The 19,289-nt window shown below is 36.3% G+C and overlaps 1 protein-coding gene across 8 annotated transcripts in view; it reads right to left on the bottom strand.

Moving 5' to 3' along the window:
• NSD1 (nuclear receptor binding SET domain protein 1) overlaps positions 1-19,289 on the bottom strand; it is a 148,887-nt gene that overhangs the window by 46,365 nt on the left and 83,233 nt on the right. For all 8 annotated transcript variants that reach the window (XM_058724337.1, XM_058724370.1, XM_058724348.1 and 5 more), the window contains 4 exons: positions 7,695-7,819; positions 5,099-5,369; positions 3,791-3,900; positions 914-989 (listed from right to left, as the gene is read on the bottom strand). In XM_058724337.1, the coding sequence (XP_058580320.1) occupies positions 914-989; positions 3,791-3,900; positions 5,099-5,369; positions 7,695-7,819 (582 nt within the window). The remainder of the gene's footprint in view (positions 1-913; positions 990-3,790; positions 3,901-5,098; positions 5,370-7,694; positions 7,820-19,289) is intronic.

Below are 19,289 nucleotides of genomic sequence, written 5' to 3'. Positions count from 1 at the left end.
CCCTTAAGAAGCAACCACAATGGACCAGACTGAAATGTAAGCTCCCTTTTTCAAGCATATACTCACTCACCAAAGATCAAAGATGTGGTAAAAGAAACTATTTGTGAAAGACTGGCTTAGATGACTTGTAATTTCCCTCTCAACTCAGACTCCTTATTTTCTGTCCTACACAATAAAGATTGAATCAAAGCCAAGAAAGTAATGATAGAGTTGGAGAACCATCTAATAAGAAAATTAAGTAGCTCATTTTCTCTATTGTTCCTACCAGTTACTTACTCTAACAGAATTCTAATTCCAGGAGTCTACATTCTAAATCTGTAATTCTAACTTCAGCATGAAACTCAAGATGACCAGACAATTTTCTAGTGTCATGCATTCTATTGGGAAGCATATTTTGACAAACAAGTCTTTTTTTTTTTTCTTTTTTAAAGTTTGCTTACTTATTTTTAAGTAATCTCCAAACCCAACATGGGGCTCAAACTCACAACCTTGGGTTCAACAGTCACGTGCTCTTCCAACTGAGCCAGCCAGGAGCCCCTTGGGCAAACAAGTCTTAGAAGTTGCAACCTTGCGGGGCATCTGGGTGGCTCAGTCGGTTGAGTGTCCGACTTCGACTCAAGTCATGATCTCACCGTCTGTGAGTTCAAGCCCCGCATCGGGCTCTGTGCTGATGGCTCAGAGCCTGGAGCCTGCTTCCGATTCTGTGTCTCCCTCTCTCTCTGCCCTTTCCCTGCTCATGCTCTGTCTCTCTCTGTCTCAAAAATAAATGAAAAAAAAAAAAAAAGAAGTTGCAACCTTGCTGGTCTTGCTTACATATGTAACAACTTTTCTAGTTAGCTGACAAGGTGTTTCCTAGTTATTTCCGCATTACATTTTTTTAAATCTCAAACATTTAAATCTCAAAAATACGCACCTCCACCAAACTCTTTAGAATGAGATGTAGCACGTGATTCATTAATGTCATTCTCCAAATGGCCAGCTTCATAACACTACAAATAAGTAAAATGCAACAGGTTTACAAAGGAACAGAAAATAAACCTTTTGTATTATATGCCACAAGTTGAACTGTCTACTGTCACAGATACAGAAATCCTAGCTATATTAAAATTAAAAAAAAAACCAGTATAACAATAATGGATTGAACAGAAACTATATGGGGAAAGACATGAAATAAAACACAACAACAAAAAACACAACTCCAAAAGACTCATACAAACACATACTCCTTCAAAAACCAGGGATAAGAGGTGGGTGGGATTATGCAGCGACCCCCAATAGATCAAGCAGATACAGAATGGTGTTCTGATTGAAGTGGTAGACAAAGACAAAGGGCATGGTCCCAGAAACCGACCCACCATCTCTGTTCTATTTCATACCACCCTGTATTTAAAATCTATCTTCTTAAAACTGAATTTATGCCATTATTTTTACAAAGACTTATTTATTTGATGAATTCTAAATATTAAGGAGCTCTGGATCAGTGCTCACTTCAGAAGCACATATACTGGAAAGCTCTGAACCACAGAATGTCTTCCTGATTTAAGTGGCTGCAGGTTAATGTAAATGAAAGCAACATTAAAACTCAAAACACTTAGATATCAAGAGTAATTTCCTACACATTTTATACCCCTACTAACAATGCCTGTATAAATTAGTTCCAGTCCAAGAAAACGGCTTCTCCTACAATAAAAATATTCTTCAACATGAGTGTAAAACAAAATTTAGTGGCCACAAAAAGTCAACATAATGGATGCTATTCTTGCTGTAAAGGTACTAGAGCTTGGGGTGAAAACAAGACAAAATACAGCAGCAAATTTCCAAATGCTCACCATATAGATCAATCAAACCATTCACTTACTGTATGTCAATTACATATCAATAAAATGGGGCGGGGGGGGGGGATCATTTACTTAATTGCCCCAAATTCTGCTTTTCTTTAAAATCTGTCATTATCTCACTTCTAGCAGTGATCCCACAGCCTTACATAATTCACCTTGTATAACACTACTAAAGATATCACCTGATTGCAAATGTCCCTTCCATTCTCAAAATATTCAGCTGAATCCCAATTTCCCTGTCCCTTACAATAAACCTCTTTCAACAATCTTTTTTTTCTTTTTAATTTTTTTTTAACGCTTATTTATTTTTGAGACAGAGAGAGACAGAGCATGAACGGGGGAGGGTCAGAGAGAGAGGGAGACACAGAATCTGAAACAGGCTCCAGGCTCTGAGCTGTCAGCACAGAGCCCGACGCAGGGCTTGAACTCACGGACCGCGAGATCATGACCTGAGCCGAAGTCGGACGCTTAACCGACTGAGCCACCCAGGTGCCCCCTCTTTCAACAATCTTAAAAATGGCTATGTTTCCGATTCTGTGTCTCCCTCTCTCTCTGCCCCTCCCCCGTTCATGCTCTGTCTCTCTCTGTCCCAAAAATAAATAAAAAATGTTGAAAAAAAAAATTTAAAAAAAAAAAATGGCTAAGATTTGAATAAGACAAAGCAGGGGAAGCACTGCAGAAGAAAACTATCACAGCCTTAAAAGTATAAGGTGCAATGATAGTATGATGATTTGGGGACATGATACTGTCACTGATTGTTGTACAAACTGCAGATAAAGTTCAGAGAGCAGATGAACCTAAGAACTGAAAAGTCCATGTCCAAAGACAAAGTCCCAGTCTTAGGACATTGAAAAGAATAAAAGAACTAAAGAATATAATGCAGCCTTTAAAATGAGGTACAAAAACACAAATATTGAGTTTTACATTTACATGCTAATTGACATGGGTGACAAAACTAGAGTCTTCAATATAGGATTAAATGATAGAAGGCTGCTATAGCTGAGGAAAAAAGTCTAAAAACTCAATTTGTGATTTGATTGCAATCTCCATTTTTTTCTTTAAAGAAAAAAATTTAAGAGGAAATCTGTGGGGCGCCTGGGTGGCTCAGTCAGTTGAGCGTACAACTTCAGTTCAGGTCGTGATCCCACAGCTCTTGGGTTCAAGCCCCGCGTCGGGCTCTGTGCTGGCAGCTCAGAGCCTGGCACCTGCTTCGGATTCTGTGTCTCCCTCTCTCTCTGCCCCTAACCCACTCGCATTCTGTCTCTGGCTCTCTCAAAAATAAACATTAAAAAAAACCCTTTTTTTTAATTAAAAAAAAAAAAAAAAAAAAAAAAAGGAAATCTGTGTGTCCTAACAACTTAATTTCTAAAACCCTGAATTACTCCTCATACATATGGGCAACAGGAAGTTTCTTAAAAATTAATATCCAGCTATCATCATTATAGAATTAGAAAACAATTTTCTATCTCCATCTACTATTTAATGATGCCTTCTTGGCTAATGAAAACCAAGTCTGCAAACTCAAAAACTTAAGTTCAAATATTTCTATTTGGTTTATAACTGAACTGAGTCTTTTCTTAGCTGGTATGAAAATAGGGCAGTGGGATAAGAGTAGGTTAGTGGCGTATACAGACAGAAGTGAGGTAGAAATCAGGTTAAGAGATTTGAGCCTGGAAAAGAAATGACAACAAACACAAATTTTACTCAATCTTAAAACCTTTTTTCATTTTCATTTGAAAAGAAAATCTAAAAACAACTGATACACATGTCCACACAAATGGAGAACAGTCTCTCAATATAGAATCTTAGACCAAATGTATATACTGTAACATTCTGTAATTTCTATGTTAAGTGTGCATCAATGTTGCTAAGTATTACTAAAAGCTCTGTTTTTAAAATCACATATTTCCATATGGTTTAATCATATTTTAGAATTGACTAAAATAACATACCTTTTTAGAAAGACCAAGATCCCCTTTCTTAGGCATAAATCCAGGGTCTAAATCATTGGATTCAAGAAGTTTCTTAGTTGGTTTTCTCTGACGTTTACTTTCATAATTTCCTGAAATGCATATATCTTTTCATTAGATGGTTTAGAAACTGAGCACATGCTAATTTAAAAAAAAAAATCTATATGCCACAGAAAAATGAATCACTGTATTTTTTATGTTTTCCTCCTCATCTTCTGGGTAGGGACAGGATAGGAACTTATTTATTCTAAAATATTAGTTAACATAAAACAAGAAAATAGTTCTCAGTGCAGATACAAACTAATGTGAAGATGTTTTTATGTACATCTCTCATAAAAGGACTAAAGGAAAAATCAAAAGGGCAAAACTGCTTTTATATTAATTAACTGTTAGTAAGGACAAAAGGAGAAGGTGGAGTAGAGCCTGAATTCCAAGCATAACAGCACCAAGATTACAATTTTTATTCTACTCCTAAACAAATAAAAGAGACATTTACTTTGTAGGGCTGTTCTTAAGAATTATATAAAAAAGCCTAATAACAGAGTTTGGTTCATAAATAATGAGACAGTAACTTTCATTATTACTCCTTTTAAAAGTATTTGTGATTCTGCCTTAATTAATAAGCACAATTGGGATACTTTTTTTTACTTTAAGGAATAACACCACAAGCTACTGTTGGGAATGTAAAAAATAAAAAAGTTACATTCAAAATTTTCCTTGGGTGACTATAATATTCAAAAGTCAGAAGGTAAATTAAAGACCATATGTTTGGATCCAGCTCCCACCAGGTTGACATGTATATAAAGAATGATAAAGTGAAAAGCAATTGGTTAACTTCAAGGGAGAATTTATAATTAGCTGCTTACTATGTGTCAGGTAAATTACATTATGATGTCCATTTTATATATGAGGAAACATGTTGAGAGGTTAAACAACTTTCTAAGTAACACAAGGATTGGTAGAGCTAGTATCTGAAGCATAAGTTTCATTTGTTTATTACACTGTGTAGTGTCCCTCCCTAAAACACTGTTATCCTAAGTATTCACTCACATGGTGTTTGATTGACAGTCATGAAGATCAACAGTAGAGTAAGGAGAGTAGTTTTTAAAATGTCTTCTGGACAGAGTACCACCAATTCATGGTCACTGAATTACATTCAATTAGCCAGCACTTTTGGGATTTCCAGGAGAAAAGTGGGTAGTTTGTTATATAGAGATACACTATTAGCTTTTCATCACAACATACTAAAATCCTATCCACTTACATACTGAGACCCCATCCCCATCTTACCTGGTGTTTTAACTAGCAATTCCTCAGACTCAAGGGCAGGCCGTGGAGAGACTTCCGGAGCCACAGGCACAGACAAGGTCAGCTGTGGCAACTCAGCATGTCCACCTCCAAGTTCTGACTGAGCCAAGGGCCCTTCCAAAAACGGAGCCTCCCTTTCAAGAACTGGAGGCTCTTCTTTGGTTGAAATCAAAGAATTCTCATCCACCCGCTTGTTCTGAGCACTAGATCGACATCGGGCTAAAAGGCTTTCCTCTTCACAGCGGGAACTTACCTAAGGGCAAAAAATAGAAGTAGAATCCATAGACCACAAAGTTGCTGTAATTCCAGTGTTAAAAAGAATAATGCACTTAAAAATGAAATTCTGACACATGCTACAACATGAATGAACCTTGAAGATATTACACTAAGTGAAACAGGCTAGACATAAAGAATGAATATTGTATGAGTCCACTTATAATGAGGTAACTAGAATGGTAAAAATTCATAGAGACAGAAAATAGAATGGTGGTTGCCAAGGGCTGAGAAGAGAGTAAAGTAGGAAGTTATTCTTTAACAGGTACAGAGTTTGAGTTTGCCAACATGAAAAAAGGTCTAGAGATGATGGATGGTGGTGCTGGTTGCACAACAATGTGAATGAATGTACTTAAAGACAGAACCGTATACCTAAAAATGTCTACAATTCTAAATTTTATATGGATTTCACTATAGTTTTTTAAAAAGGGGAAAATGCAATTAAGATACAGTAAAACTATAAAAATTCTTTAAGGCCATAGTGATAATCCTCCCCACCCACAAAAGATTTTTTTTTTTTTTCAACGTTTTTTATTTATTTTTGGGACAGAGAGAGACAGAGCATGAACGGGGGAGGGGCAGAGACAGAGGGAGACACAGAATCGGAAACAGGCTCCAGGCTCCGAGCCATCAGCCCAGAGCCTGACGCGGGGCTCGAACTCACGGACCGCGAGATCGTGACCTGGCTGAAGTCGGACGCTTAACCGACTGCGCCACCCAGGCGCCCCAAAAGATTTTTTTTTTTTTTTAATGTTTATTTATTTTTGAGAGAAACAGAACATGAGTTGGGGAAGGGCAGAGAGGGAGACACAGAATCAGAAACGGGTTCCAGGCTCTGAGCTGTCAGCACCAAGGCAGGGCTCAACCCACAAACTGCAAGATCATGACCTGGGCCGAAGCTGGACCCTCAACTGACTGAGCCACCCAGGTGCCCCACACACATACTGCTTCTTGATCAAAGGGAGCAAAATATGACTTAGAAGAAATCAGTCAAGACTGTAGACAACTGAATGTTAAATACCTTCTAATGTCATGGAATATATGACACAATAGCACCTATAATTTAATCTAGCTAAAATTGTTTAATGTGAATCCATCAAATTGTTTTCGACTTAGTAAGAAAGAGGATAGATTAGTGACACCTATGAAGAAGCAATCATACAAATCTAGAAGGGAGATATTGTAAAGGTACTCTCATTACTTAGATAGATAGGGTCATAAAACAGGGGAACTGTTCTGGATTTAAAAGAAATTTAAGAAATGTAACAACCAGATACAACGTGTAATCCTGGAATGGATAAACCAAATATAAAGGTTAAAGGACAAGTGAGGAAAGCTAAATATGGATTTCTTATCAGATAAACTGATCACATGAGATATAGTAATGCTTTATCAGTTATGAAGGAAAACGTTCTATTTTTTAGAGGCGCATATTATTTAGGAGGAGAAAGTAAAGTGTCTTAAATTTACTTTAAAGTACTTCAGCTTAGGGGTGCCTGTGTTGACTCAGCTGGTTAAGCATCCGACTTCAGCCTAGGTCATAATCTTGCAATTCCCGAGTTCGAGCCCTGCATCGGGCTCTGTGCTGACAGAGTCTGGAGCCTGTTTCAGATTCTTTGTCTTCCTCAATCTCTCTCTGCCCCTCCCCCACTCGTGCTCTATTTCAATCTCTCGAAAATAAAATAAATAAACATTTTAAAAAATTCAATAGAAAAAAATAAAGTGCTTCAGCTTAAAAAAACTGAATCAAGGGGCACCTGGGTGGCACAGTCAGAAGAGTGTGCAACTCTTGAACTCAGGGTCATGAGTTCAAGCCCCAAGTTGGGTGTAGAGATTACTTGAATAAATATAAAACTTAAAAAAAAATTGAATTAAGAAATAAAGCAAATAAGGTATCAATAACATTTCCTTAAAAAAATTACGATCCTAAAAAAAAATTACGATCCTACCATACAAATTTATATTCTATGATTTTACTAAATACTTCACCCTAAATCATTAAACACTCTTTGAAAGAAAAGGGAAAAATTTATATATATATATGTAAATATATATATATATATATATATATATATATATATATATATATATATATAACTATACACAGTGCATAGACACATTTATACATTTCTTGTATAACTAGCATATTCTAGGTACTGTGCCAGAAGCTGGACCTAAAAAGCTGAAAAAATAAGATCCCAGTTAAGAAATTTATTATCCCATGCAGACAAAATATAATATTGAAGGCAAATCTGCAGTATCCTAAAAGGATTGATGAAAAAACTGTTGAAATGTTGGAACATACCTTGTGCACCTGTTCCTGCACCTTCTTTTGTTTTTTCTTAGGAGCAAATATCTGATCATATTCTTCTGTATATTCCAGAAGCCACTTGCTTGGCTTCCTAAGACGCTTCTTCTCTGACCGCATAGCTAAAAGAGGAACAAGTTCATATTAACCAAAAAAGTTAGAGGAAAACCCATTGTTTCATACAACCATCCCTGCACTCTCAAAGGTACAGAGGTGGGAAACTCTTGTTTTTCAAACACTCTGCTTAAGCTCCAAAAGGCTAAAAGTGATTTGCTATGGTTTCTCATATGCAAAAGTCGAGAGGGGAGAGACTCGTGTTGCTCTATACACATACACATAGCCCATCTGAAGTTAAGGAAAAGATTAAATTGAAACTAACTGGTATTCCATAGTGACAGATACAGCTAATATTAAAATATAGTCTAAATCAAGCAAATTCAAAAAATATACAATGAGTTTTTTAATAACATCTCTCTGGATTATGCAGAATACTAGATGGATATTCAGATGAAATATTCACCTAATCAGTACTACCATGTGAATTTCAAAAACAATTTACATAAACTTCATAGTTGTAGTGAATTTCACATTAGAAACCGGAGTATTTCTAAACAGAATCATTTAAAAATATGTAATTAAGTATATGTACACCATTATCTCAATGACATAAAATGTATATGCCATGTAATGTATGTCAAAGGCAGAAAATAAGATAAAAATACATAGTCTGGGGTACCAAAAAAAAAAAAAAAAACCTGTCATATTTTATGGTCAAAATTTCAAAGTATCATACCAGTTTTCTCTGAACTAATGGTAAAACAATAATCTATTATAGTTTCCTGATAGACCTTTGTCTCAGCTTAACGTGCTATCATCATTTTACAAGGTTTTTGGAGCAAAAGCTAATGCATACAGAATGTAAGATACAGTGTACTCAAGAAGCAAGAGGTATTTCATGACACAACGACCTCAGAGGGAACAATTTCTGCCTCAGTTGAATGTGGCAATACTGATGTTCTCTCAATAAAAGAAATACAAAAGTTGAGACTAAAAGGAAAAGGTCAAATTACAGCTTGGCAAAGGCTTTTACTCCTTAGATACAAGTCATAAAACTGTATTATGACAAAACATGGAAAATATATTTTTTTTAATTCTAACTACTGTAATTTCACAATAATAATATACCACTTAGTTATTTAAATCTAATATAAAAGGAGTTGAAAACTTATATTCACCTGAAAACCTGCACATCATTAAATTTTTTTTTCAATGTTTATTTATTTTTGAGAAAGAAAGAGAGAGAGAGAGAGAGAGAGAGAGAGAGAGAGAGAAAGAGAGAGACAGACGCGAGTCGAGGAGGGGCAGAGAGTGGAGACACAGAATCTGAGGCAGGCTCCAGGCTCTGAGCTGTCAGCACAGAGCCAGACACGGGGCTCGAACCCACAAACTGTGAGATCATAACCTGAGCTGAAGTCGGACACTTAACTGAGCCACCCAGGCACCCCTGCACATCAATTTTTTTTTAAATTTTTTTTTCAACGTTTTTTATTTATTTTTGGGACAGAGAGAGACAGAGCATGAATGGGGGAGGGGCAGAGACAGAGGGAGACACAGAATCGGAAACAGGCTCCAGCCTCCGAGCCATCAGCCCAGAGCCTGACGCGGGGCTCGAACTCACGGACCGCGAGATCATGACCTGGCTGAAGTCGGACGCTTAACCGACTGCGCCACCCAGGCGCCCCAACATCAATTTTTAAAGCAGCTTTATTCCTAATTACCAAAACTTGGAAGCAACCAAGATACAGGTGAATGGAAAGATAAACTGTGTTATGTCCAGACAATAGAATATTACTCAGCACTAAAATATCAAGCCATGAAAAGACATGAAAGATATTTAAATGCATATTACCAAGTGAAAAAAGCCAATCTGAAAAGGCTACATACACACTATAGGATTTCAACTATATGACATTCTGGAAAAGGCAAAACTATGAAGACCATAAAAAAATGGTTACAGGGTGAGGAAGGGAGGCCTAGCAGAGAAAGAGGGATAGATAGATAAGCAGAGCACAGACTTCGGGCAGTGAAAATAATCTGTAGGATACCATAATCATGGAAACATGTCATTACACATTTGTCCAAACCCAAATAATGTACACCACCAAGAATGAACCCCAAGGTAAACTATGGACTTTGGGCGATTATAATGTGTCAATGTACGTTCATCAATCGAAACAAATGTACCACTGTGGTGGGGGATGTTGGTAACAGGAAAAGTTGTATGTGTGGACAGAGTGGGCAATCTATGTGTCTTACCCTCAATTTTGCTGTGACCCCAAAACTGCTCTAAAAAAATAAAATATTAACAAAAAATAAAAAGTTAATGGTAGAAGCTGAAATAACTACCAAATTTATATACCTATAGAGCTCCCACTATAATTATGGGGCTTGTTAAACCTTTCAACCAATGCAATTTTCCTAACATTTTTAGACCATAAACCTGTAAGTGATCCAAATTGGTATTTCCCAAGCAAATATTTCAAAAGAAGTTAAAACACCCAAAGGCAAGCAATTACTTAAAATGTTCCCCTCAAATAATATCCGAAAAATCTCTCTTAGAGCAAAGAAATAGCCAAACAGATCTTTAAATAAATATATACATCTGTACCTATGATAGTTGGTGGGTAATAACTTTATGCTCTGAGGCAAATACATTATGCCTTTAATATATTCCCATTAGACATAGCATCCAAGTTTTTTAAACACCAACAGCATTTTTTAACACAAGACCAAAGAAATGATAGGGAATAACAGGGATTTACTATGCCCAAGTCACAGTTCAGCCATGTCATATTCATGAATTTCTAATCTTCAATCTACAAGACAGGTGATAACATCCCCATTTTATAAAAAATGCAACTGAGGCTTGAAGAGGAAAGTGCCTTGCCTAAGCCCATTCAAGTTAGTCCATTATTTAAGTGGCAAGGCAATGATTCGAACCAAAATCTGTCCACACTCCAAAACCATTGGGTACTTTTTACTAAAACCTATCCCTATGTTGTCACATTATCATATTCCTCAACCAGTCTCCCTGCCCCCATCTATCACTACTTCCCCACACTAATTAAATCTCAGTCCTACAGAGGTTGTGTTTCTCTCCTTTGTTGTCTTAAAAGGCTGCATGGCCTAATCCTTCTTCCTTTTCCTCCTGAAGCCTCTGTCCCCCATTCTACCTTTGGGTTCACTTCTCTCACAGAGTAACTTCTCAGATTAAGCTTCAGTCCTTTACCTCTCCATTTCCTTGAGATCCACAAGAAAATCAGCAAAAACACAAAAGACCTAGAAATTAAGAGGAACACTGTATCTGACATACCTATTAGAGGTTCCTGCACAAGTGCATGCATTGCTCTTCACCAAGTTATATAAAACAATCCTTTAAAGGTTTAGGGTTTGGCACACTACCAATGGGACTATTTTTATAAATAATGTCTTATTGGAATACAACCATGCTCATGTATTTACTAATGACTTATGACTGCTTTTGTGCTAGAGAGTTGAGAGTGACAAGACAGTATGGCTTGCAAGCTTAAAATATTTACTATCTGTCCTTTTAAGGAAAGGATTACCAATCCCCCCTCCCCTTAAATGTACAATAGAGTTAACACCCTGTAAATAAAAACAGCCTGATCACAACTAAATGACTTAAAACCTAAGATGCTTCCTGAACTTCTGTTCCTGAGCTTGTTTCTTGTCCTCCTCAACTACACCTGCCACCACAACCCCCTACTCCCACTTATGTTCTCACCTAGATTGCTCATCCCACAAAACCACAGTTGAGCTGAAAGCATCTGGAGAAATAACTCACCATATCCAACTATTCTACAAATGGCCAAAAGGAAGTGACTTGCCAAACCAACATAAAGAATATCAAGAGTAAAAGAGGAATATGACCTTCTGGATACTAAAGGTAAATATTAAAAGGCAGAAAATTACAAAAGCTAATGGAGAGAGGAATAAATCATGCAAATCTCAATACATGGCACAGAGCAAATATGAAACTGAGCAGGAGCCAAAGTATGATCATCATTAAGTTTCTTGGCAACTACATATCAATTCCTAGCACAGAGCCAGGACCTGTTGTAAAGAATGGAGACACACTGCTCATACAGGACAAGCCTAGCAATGTCTTTTTTGACTACAGAGTGTATATATACCAGCTAAAATAATGAAATATCCATAAAGTTAAATCAACCCCAAATTTTCACAAACTGAAGAAAAGACAAATAAAATGTGGATAAATAAAATGTGGTGTACCTATACCCTGGAATACTATTCAGCAATAAAAACCAAAATATTGAGGGGTGCCTGAGTGGCTCAGTTGGTTAAGCGTCCAAATTTGGCTCAAGTCACAGTCTCGTGGTTCATGAATTCAAGCCCTGCATCAGGTTCTGTGCTGACAGCTTGGAGCCTGCAGCCTGCTTCAGATTCTGTGTTTCCTTCTCTCTGCCCCTCCCCTGCTTGTGCTCTTTCTCTCAAAAATAAATAAACTTTAAACAAACAAAATATTGATACAGGCTACAATATGGATAACCACAAAAACATTATGCTAAATGAAAAGAGCAAAACACAAAAGATCACATACTGTATGATTCCATTAATATGAAACGTCCAGAAGAGGCAAATGATGGGGGTTTGGGGGTAGAATCAGTGGTTGCTGGGGCTAGGAGTACAAATGAACTAGCTATAAATGGGATGGAGGACTCTCACTGGGTAGAACAAATGTTCTAAAACTGATTTATGGGGATGGTTGCACAACTCAATAAATTTACTAAAAATCACTTACTTATGCACTTAAAACATATGAACCTTATGGTGTATAAATTGTACCTCGTGCTCTCTTTCTCAAAATAAATAAACTTAAAAAAAAAGACTGAATTACAGTTCTTTTCCTAAAGAACTACATTACAGTACGTACTAAGAGCAACATCACTCCTTACTACACATTATTAACCCTTGTCATACACCTACTTTCCTAGTTCGGAAACCTCAGAGGCAAAATAGATAAAGGAAGGGGGGAAAAAAGGCAAAAGTCCACACATTCCTTCATAATAATAAAGTTACTGAGCCCAACCTCCTGTTGAAAACAAATAAAAATGCTACAAAATGTTTTTAAAACTACTTTAAAAGCAGCAAAGCACTGACAAGATTGTAATGAACTACAAACCAAAAATTACAAGTAATAACTAGAGAAATAAAGCAATGAAATGGATTAGATCCTGAAGACTTTGAGATCCAGCTAAAGCATACGAGGCAGAAGTTTGAGAGAGAATAAACTAGGGCCCCAAATAACTCTATCCTCAGAGTTACAGTAAAGCAAAAGAACACCATGTCCCAGCCTCCAGGAGACCTCAAGGAAAGGTACCTTGGCAAGAAGTAGAAGGGGAGCAGGAGGGAAAATGAATCCTTGAGAAGCTGTGACTGGTGCTCCTGTGGATTTGTAGCTCCCATAAGAAAATCAAGCAATTGATGTAAATTATGAAAAATAAATTATTAAAAAAAAAGTCAAGCAATTAGTATATCATGTTTAACAGAATAAAGGGCATAAAAAGGAATGATCATCCTAACAGACACAGAAAAACCACCTAACAAACCAGGAATAAAAGGCAACTTTCTCAACTTGAAAGGTCATCTATCAAAGTCATAGCTAACATCATAGTTAATAGTGAAAAATTGGGTATCTTTGCCCTAAGATCAGGAACTAGACAAGAGTGCCTGTTCACTCGACTTATGCTTAACACTGCACTGGAGGCTCTAGCTAGGGCAATTAGTCAAAAGGAAAATAAATAAATAAATAAATAACCAGATGAGAAAGGATGAAGTAAAAGTGTATTAGCTGATGACATGATCATGTGCATAGAAAATCCTAAGGAATTCAAAATAAAATAAATTAGAACTAAAAAATGAGTTCAGCAAGGTTGCAACATGCAAAATCAATATACAAAAATCAAGTGTATTTCTGTACACTTGCAATGAACAACCCAAGAATGATCATTTTCATATCTCATTTGTAATAGCATCAAAAAAATAAAATTAAAAAAACAATAAAATATTTAAGAATAAATTAAACAAAAGAACCACAAGAATTAGACATAGAAAACCGTCCTGTGGTTCATAGTTTAGAAAACTTAACAATGGCAACACTGCCGAAACTAATCTACAAATCCAGCAGAATTCTTATCAAAATCCCAGCTGGCTTTTTTGCAGAAATTAACATGCTGGTCTGAGAATTACAATGGAAATGCACAATATCCAGAAAAGTCAAACAATCCTGAAAATTGACAAAGTTGGAAGACACACTTTCCAATTTCAAAACTACAATAATTACTACAAAAATAGGGCAAGTTAAGACTTCGTGGTACTGACATGGTAAAAACAAAACATACATACATACATATACATTGATATATATATCAATATATATCTATAGATATAGATATAGATATATAGATATAGATATAGATATAGATATAGATATAGATATAGATTGATATAGATATATATATATCAGGGAGTCTGGGTGGCTCAGTTGGGTAAGAATCTGACTCCAGCTCAGATCATGATCTAACGGTTTATGAGTTCAAGCCCCACATTGGACTCTCTGCTATCAGCACAGTGGCTGCTTCAGATCCCCTCTCTCTCTGCTCATTCCCAGCTCATGCTCTCTCTCAAAAATAAACACTTAAAAATAAATAAAAGACAAATGACCATAAAAAATAACTATAATTTAAAAACTACATTGAGGGAGGGCACGCCTGGGTGGCTCAGTGGGTTGAGTGTCTGACTTTGGCTCAGGTCAGGTTCTTGCAGTTCTTAAGTTCTAGCCCCAGTCAGTCTCTGTGCTGACAGCTCAGAGTCTGGAGCCTACATCAGATTCTTTGTCTCCCTCTCTTTCTGCTCCTCCCCCATTCGTGCTCTGTCTCTCCCTCTCAAAACATAAACGTTTAAAAAAAAAAAAAAAAAAAAAAAAAAGAACGCCAGGGTGCCTGAGTGGATCAGTTAAGCATCCAACTTTGGGTCAGGTCATGATATTGCAGTTCATGGGTTGGAGCCCTGCACTGGGCTCTCTGCTATCAGCACAGTGGCCACTTTGGATCCTCCGTCCACTCCCCTTCTCTCTGCCTGTCCCTTGCTCTCTCTTCAATTAACTAAAAGTAAAAATAAAAATAAAAATAAAAATAAAAAAGAATTAATGCCAAAATTTCTCAAACTCTTCCAAAACACTGAGGAGAGAATATTTCTAAATTCATTTTATGAAGTAAGCATTACTCTAATGCCAAAGCCAGATAAATATACTTAAAAATTAAAAAAAGAAAAATTTAACCAATATTCCTTATGAACATTGCTGCAAAAATTCTCACAAACATTAGCAAACTGAATTCAACAGAGCACACTGAAAGGATTACACACCATGACCAAGTGGGATTCACCCCTGGGATAGAAGGATGGTTCAACATATTTTAAAAAAAAGTAATAAAGACATTAACAAAATGAAAATCACATGACCATCTCAACTGATGCAGAAAGGGCTTGACAAAATCTAACACCTTTTCTTCTTTTTTTTTTTTTATTTTTTTTTTTTATTTTTTTTTTTAATTTTTTTTTTTTTTCCAACGTTTTTTTATTTATTTTTGGGACAGAGAGAGACAGAGCATGAACGGGAGAGGGGCAGAGAGAGAGGGAGACACAGAATTGGAAACAGGCTCCAGGCTCCGAGCTGTCAGCACAGAGCCCGACGCGGGGCTCGAACTCACGGACCGCAAGATCGTGACCTGGCTGAAGTCGGCCGCTTAACCGACTGCGCCACCCAGGCGCCCCTCTTTTTTTTTTTTTTTTTTTTTTAAAGTAAGCTCTAGGCTGAACATGGGGCTTGAACTCATGACCTTGAGCGAGTCGGACACTCCTCCCAATACTTGTTCCTTAGAAAAACATTCAACAAACTAGGTAGTCACATGTGTAAATCCGTGTGGGGGCTGTGTGTGTGTGAGAGAGAGAGAGAAAAAATAGCATATATTTCATATATGAAAATACCATAACATGATATTCTATCATAGAAACTGAAAGCTTTTTCTCTAAGATCAGGAACAAGGCTAGGATGACCACTCTTGCCACTTCTACTTAACACAATACTGAAGTCCAAACAAGAGCAACTAGGCAAAAATTAGAAATAAAAAACATCCAAATTGGTAAGAAAACAGTAAAATGGTCTCTGTTCACAGGTGACATGATCTTACATGAAGAAAATACTAAAGATTCCACCAAAAAATAAAAAAATTACCGGTTAAGAATAAACAATTGCATAAAGGTGCAGTATACAAAAATCAACTTTTAAAATCAGTTGCATTTCTATACACTAATAATGAACAATTCAAAAAGCAAATTAAGAAATCAATCCCATTTACAATAGCATGAAATAGAATAAAATATTTATGAATAAATATAACCAAGGACATGAAAAACGTATGCACAGATCAATACAAACACTGCTGAAATTAAAGACAAATGGAAAGATTCCCACATTCATGAACTGGGAGATTTAATATTGTCAAAATGTTCATACTAGCCAAGAGTGATCTTCAGACTAACTGCAATTGCTACCAAAACCCCAAAGGCATTTTTTGCAAAAATAGAAAATAAAATCCGAAAATGCACAAGGAACCTTAAAGGACCCCATAATAGCCAACAATTTTGGAAAAGAACAAACACATCCTGTTTTCTAAATATATTACAAAGCTACATTACAATACGATATTCCCATAAAGACAGACATATAGATGCCTGGAACAGAAAGGAGAGCACAGAAATAAACCCTTAGGTGTAAAGTCAAATTCTTTTTGGCCAGTATATTAAGACTACACAACAAGGAAAGGATAGTCTCATCAATAAATGGTGCTGGGAGGGGCGCCTGGGTGGCTCAGTCAGTTAAGCGTCCGACTGCGGCTCAGGTCATGATCTCACGGTTCGTGAGTTCGAGCCCCGCGTCGGGCTCTGTGCTGACAGCTCAGAGCCTGGAACCTGTTTCAGATTCTGTGTCTCCCTCTCTCTCTCTGACCCTCCCCCATTCATGCTCTGTCTCTCTCTGTCTCAAAAGTACATAAACGTTAAAAAAAACTTTTTTAAATAAATACATAAATAAATGGTGCTGGGAAAAGTGGATATTCACATGCAAAAAAGAAAGATGGATCTTTATCATGCACTACATACAAAAATTAACTCAAAATTATATCAAAAACCTAAATCTAAGATCTGAAACTATGAAACTCCAGAAGAAAAGGAAATAGATTCAATTCATAAATGAAATGAGCAATTTTTTCTTTGATAGGACATCAAAAGCACAAACAACAAAACCAAAAACAGACAAATTTGACTACATGAAACTTTTTTCTACAATTTTCTGCACAGCAAAGGAAACAACTAACACAATGGAAATACAACCTACAAAATGAAAGAAAATATTTGCAAACCATATATCAAATAAGGGGTGATCACCCAGATTAAACAAATCAGTTAACAAAAGAACAACCCAACTCAAAAATGGGCAATGGACTTGGAGAGACATTTCTTCAAAGATATACAAATAGCCAATAAGCATATGAAAAGATGCTCAGTATCACTAATCATCAAGGAGATGCAAATCAAAACTACGAGACATCAACTTACCCCTGTTAGGATGGCCACCATTAAAAAATAACAAGTACTAAGGATGTGAGGAAATTGGGACACTAGTGCACTGTGCACTGTTGGTAGGATTATAATATGGTACAGCCACTATGGAAAACAGTATAGTTTCCTTAAAATATTAAAAATAGAATTCTATGATCCGTTCCAATTCTGGCATGTATTTAAAAGAATTGAAAATGTGATCTCAAAGAGATATGTATTTGCACATCCATGTTCAATGCAGCCTTATTCATGACAGTCAAGTTATGGAAGAACTTAAATGTCCAATCTCAAATGTCCACTGATAGATGAATAGATTAAAAAAAATACATGTACATACAATGAACTATTATTCAGCCTCAATAAAGATGGGAATCACGTCATGTGCTAGATTATGAATGAATCTTGAGGACATTATGCTAAGTGAAATAATCCAATCTCAAAAAGACAAATACTACATGATTCCATTTATAGGAGGTATCTAAAGTAATCCAACTCCTAAAAACAGAGAACAGTGGTTGCCAGGGGATGGGGGAAAAAGGGGAAAAACGGGGAGTTGCTGTTCAAGGAGTATAGCTTCAGACATGAAAATGAAAAAGTTCTAGAGATCTGTTGTACAACAATGTGCATACACTTAATACTGTAATGTATATATGGCACTTGTTCAAAAGTTAAATCTATGTATTTTTTACAATAATAACAACCCATTACTACATTCTAACCAAAAGAACCAAACACCAAAGTACCACATATTGTATGATTCTATTGACATGAAATGCACAGAAGAAACAATGGCCTTGAATGATAACTGGATCAGATGAACTTGACAGATATATTCAGAACTTTTCATCCAAAAACAGCAGAATATACATTCTTCTCAAGTGCACATGGAACATTCTCCAAGACACAGGTATAAATGTCTATGCACAAAATTCAGGAACACCCTAATATATAAAACAATCACAAACATAAACAATCTTATTGGTAATAATGTGGTACTTGCAGGGGACTTTAATACTCCACTTACAACAATGGATAGATCATCTAGACAGAAAATCAGTAAAGAAACAATGGCCCTAAATGATACACTGGGCCAGATGGACTTGACAGATATATTTAGTATTTTCTTCCTAAAGCATCAGAATACACATTCTTCTCCAGTGCACATGGAACATTCTCCAAGATACATCACATACTGGGTCACAAAGCAGCCCTCAATAAATATAAAAGAATTAAGATCATACCATGCATATTTTCAGATCACAATGCCATGAAACTTGAAATCAACCACAAGAAAAAATTTGGAAAGCCTCCAAATGCATGGAGGTTAAAGAACATCCTACTAAAGAATGAAGGGTCAAACAGGCAATTAAAGAAGAAATTTAAAAATGTATGGAAGCAAATGAAAATGAAAACACAACAGTCCAAACACTTTGGGATGCAGCAAAGGCAGTCCTAAGGGGAAAATACATTGCAATCCAGGACTATCTCAAGAAACAAGAAAAATCCCAAATACAAAACCTAATCGCACACTTAAAGGAAATAGAACAGCAAAGAAACCCCAAAGCCAGCAGGAGAGAAATAATAAAGATTACAGCAGAAATAAACAATACAGAATCAAAAAAACAAAACAACCACACACACACACACACACACACACACACACACACACACACACACACACACAACAGTAGAACAGATCAATGAATCTAAGAGCTGGTTTTTTGAAAAAAAATAAACAAAACTGATAAACTCCTAGTCAGACCATTCAAAAAGACAACCCAAATAAATAAAATCACGAATAAAAGAGGAGAGATCACAACCAACACCACAGACATACAATCATTAGAAAATACTATGGGGCGCCTGGGTGGC

This window comes from Neofelis nebulosa, chromosome 1, assembly GCF_028018385.1.
Source record: "Neofelis nebulosa isolate mNeoNeb1 chromosome 1, mNeoNeb1.pri, whole genome shotgun sequence".
Classification (NCBI taxonomy): Eukaryota; Metazoa; Chordata; class Mammalia; order Carnivora; family Felidae; genus Neofelis; species Neofelis nebulosa.
The sequence above is the reverse complement of the archived record's forward strand: the minus strand, read 5'-3'. Positions and strand labels throughout refer to the sequence as shown.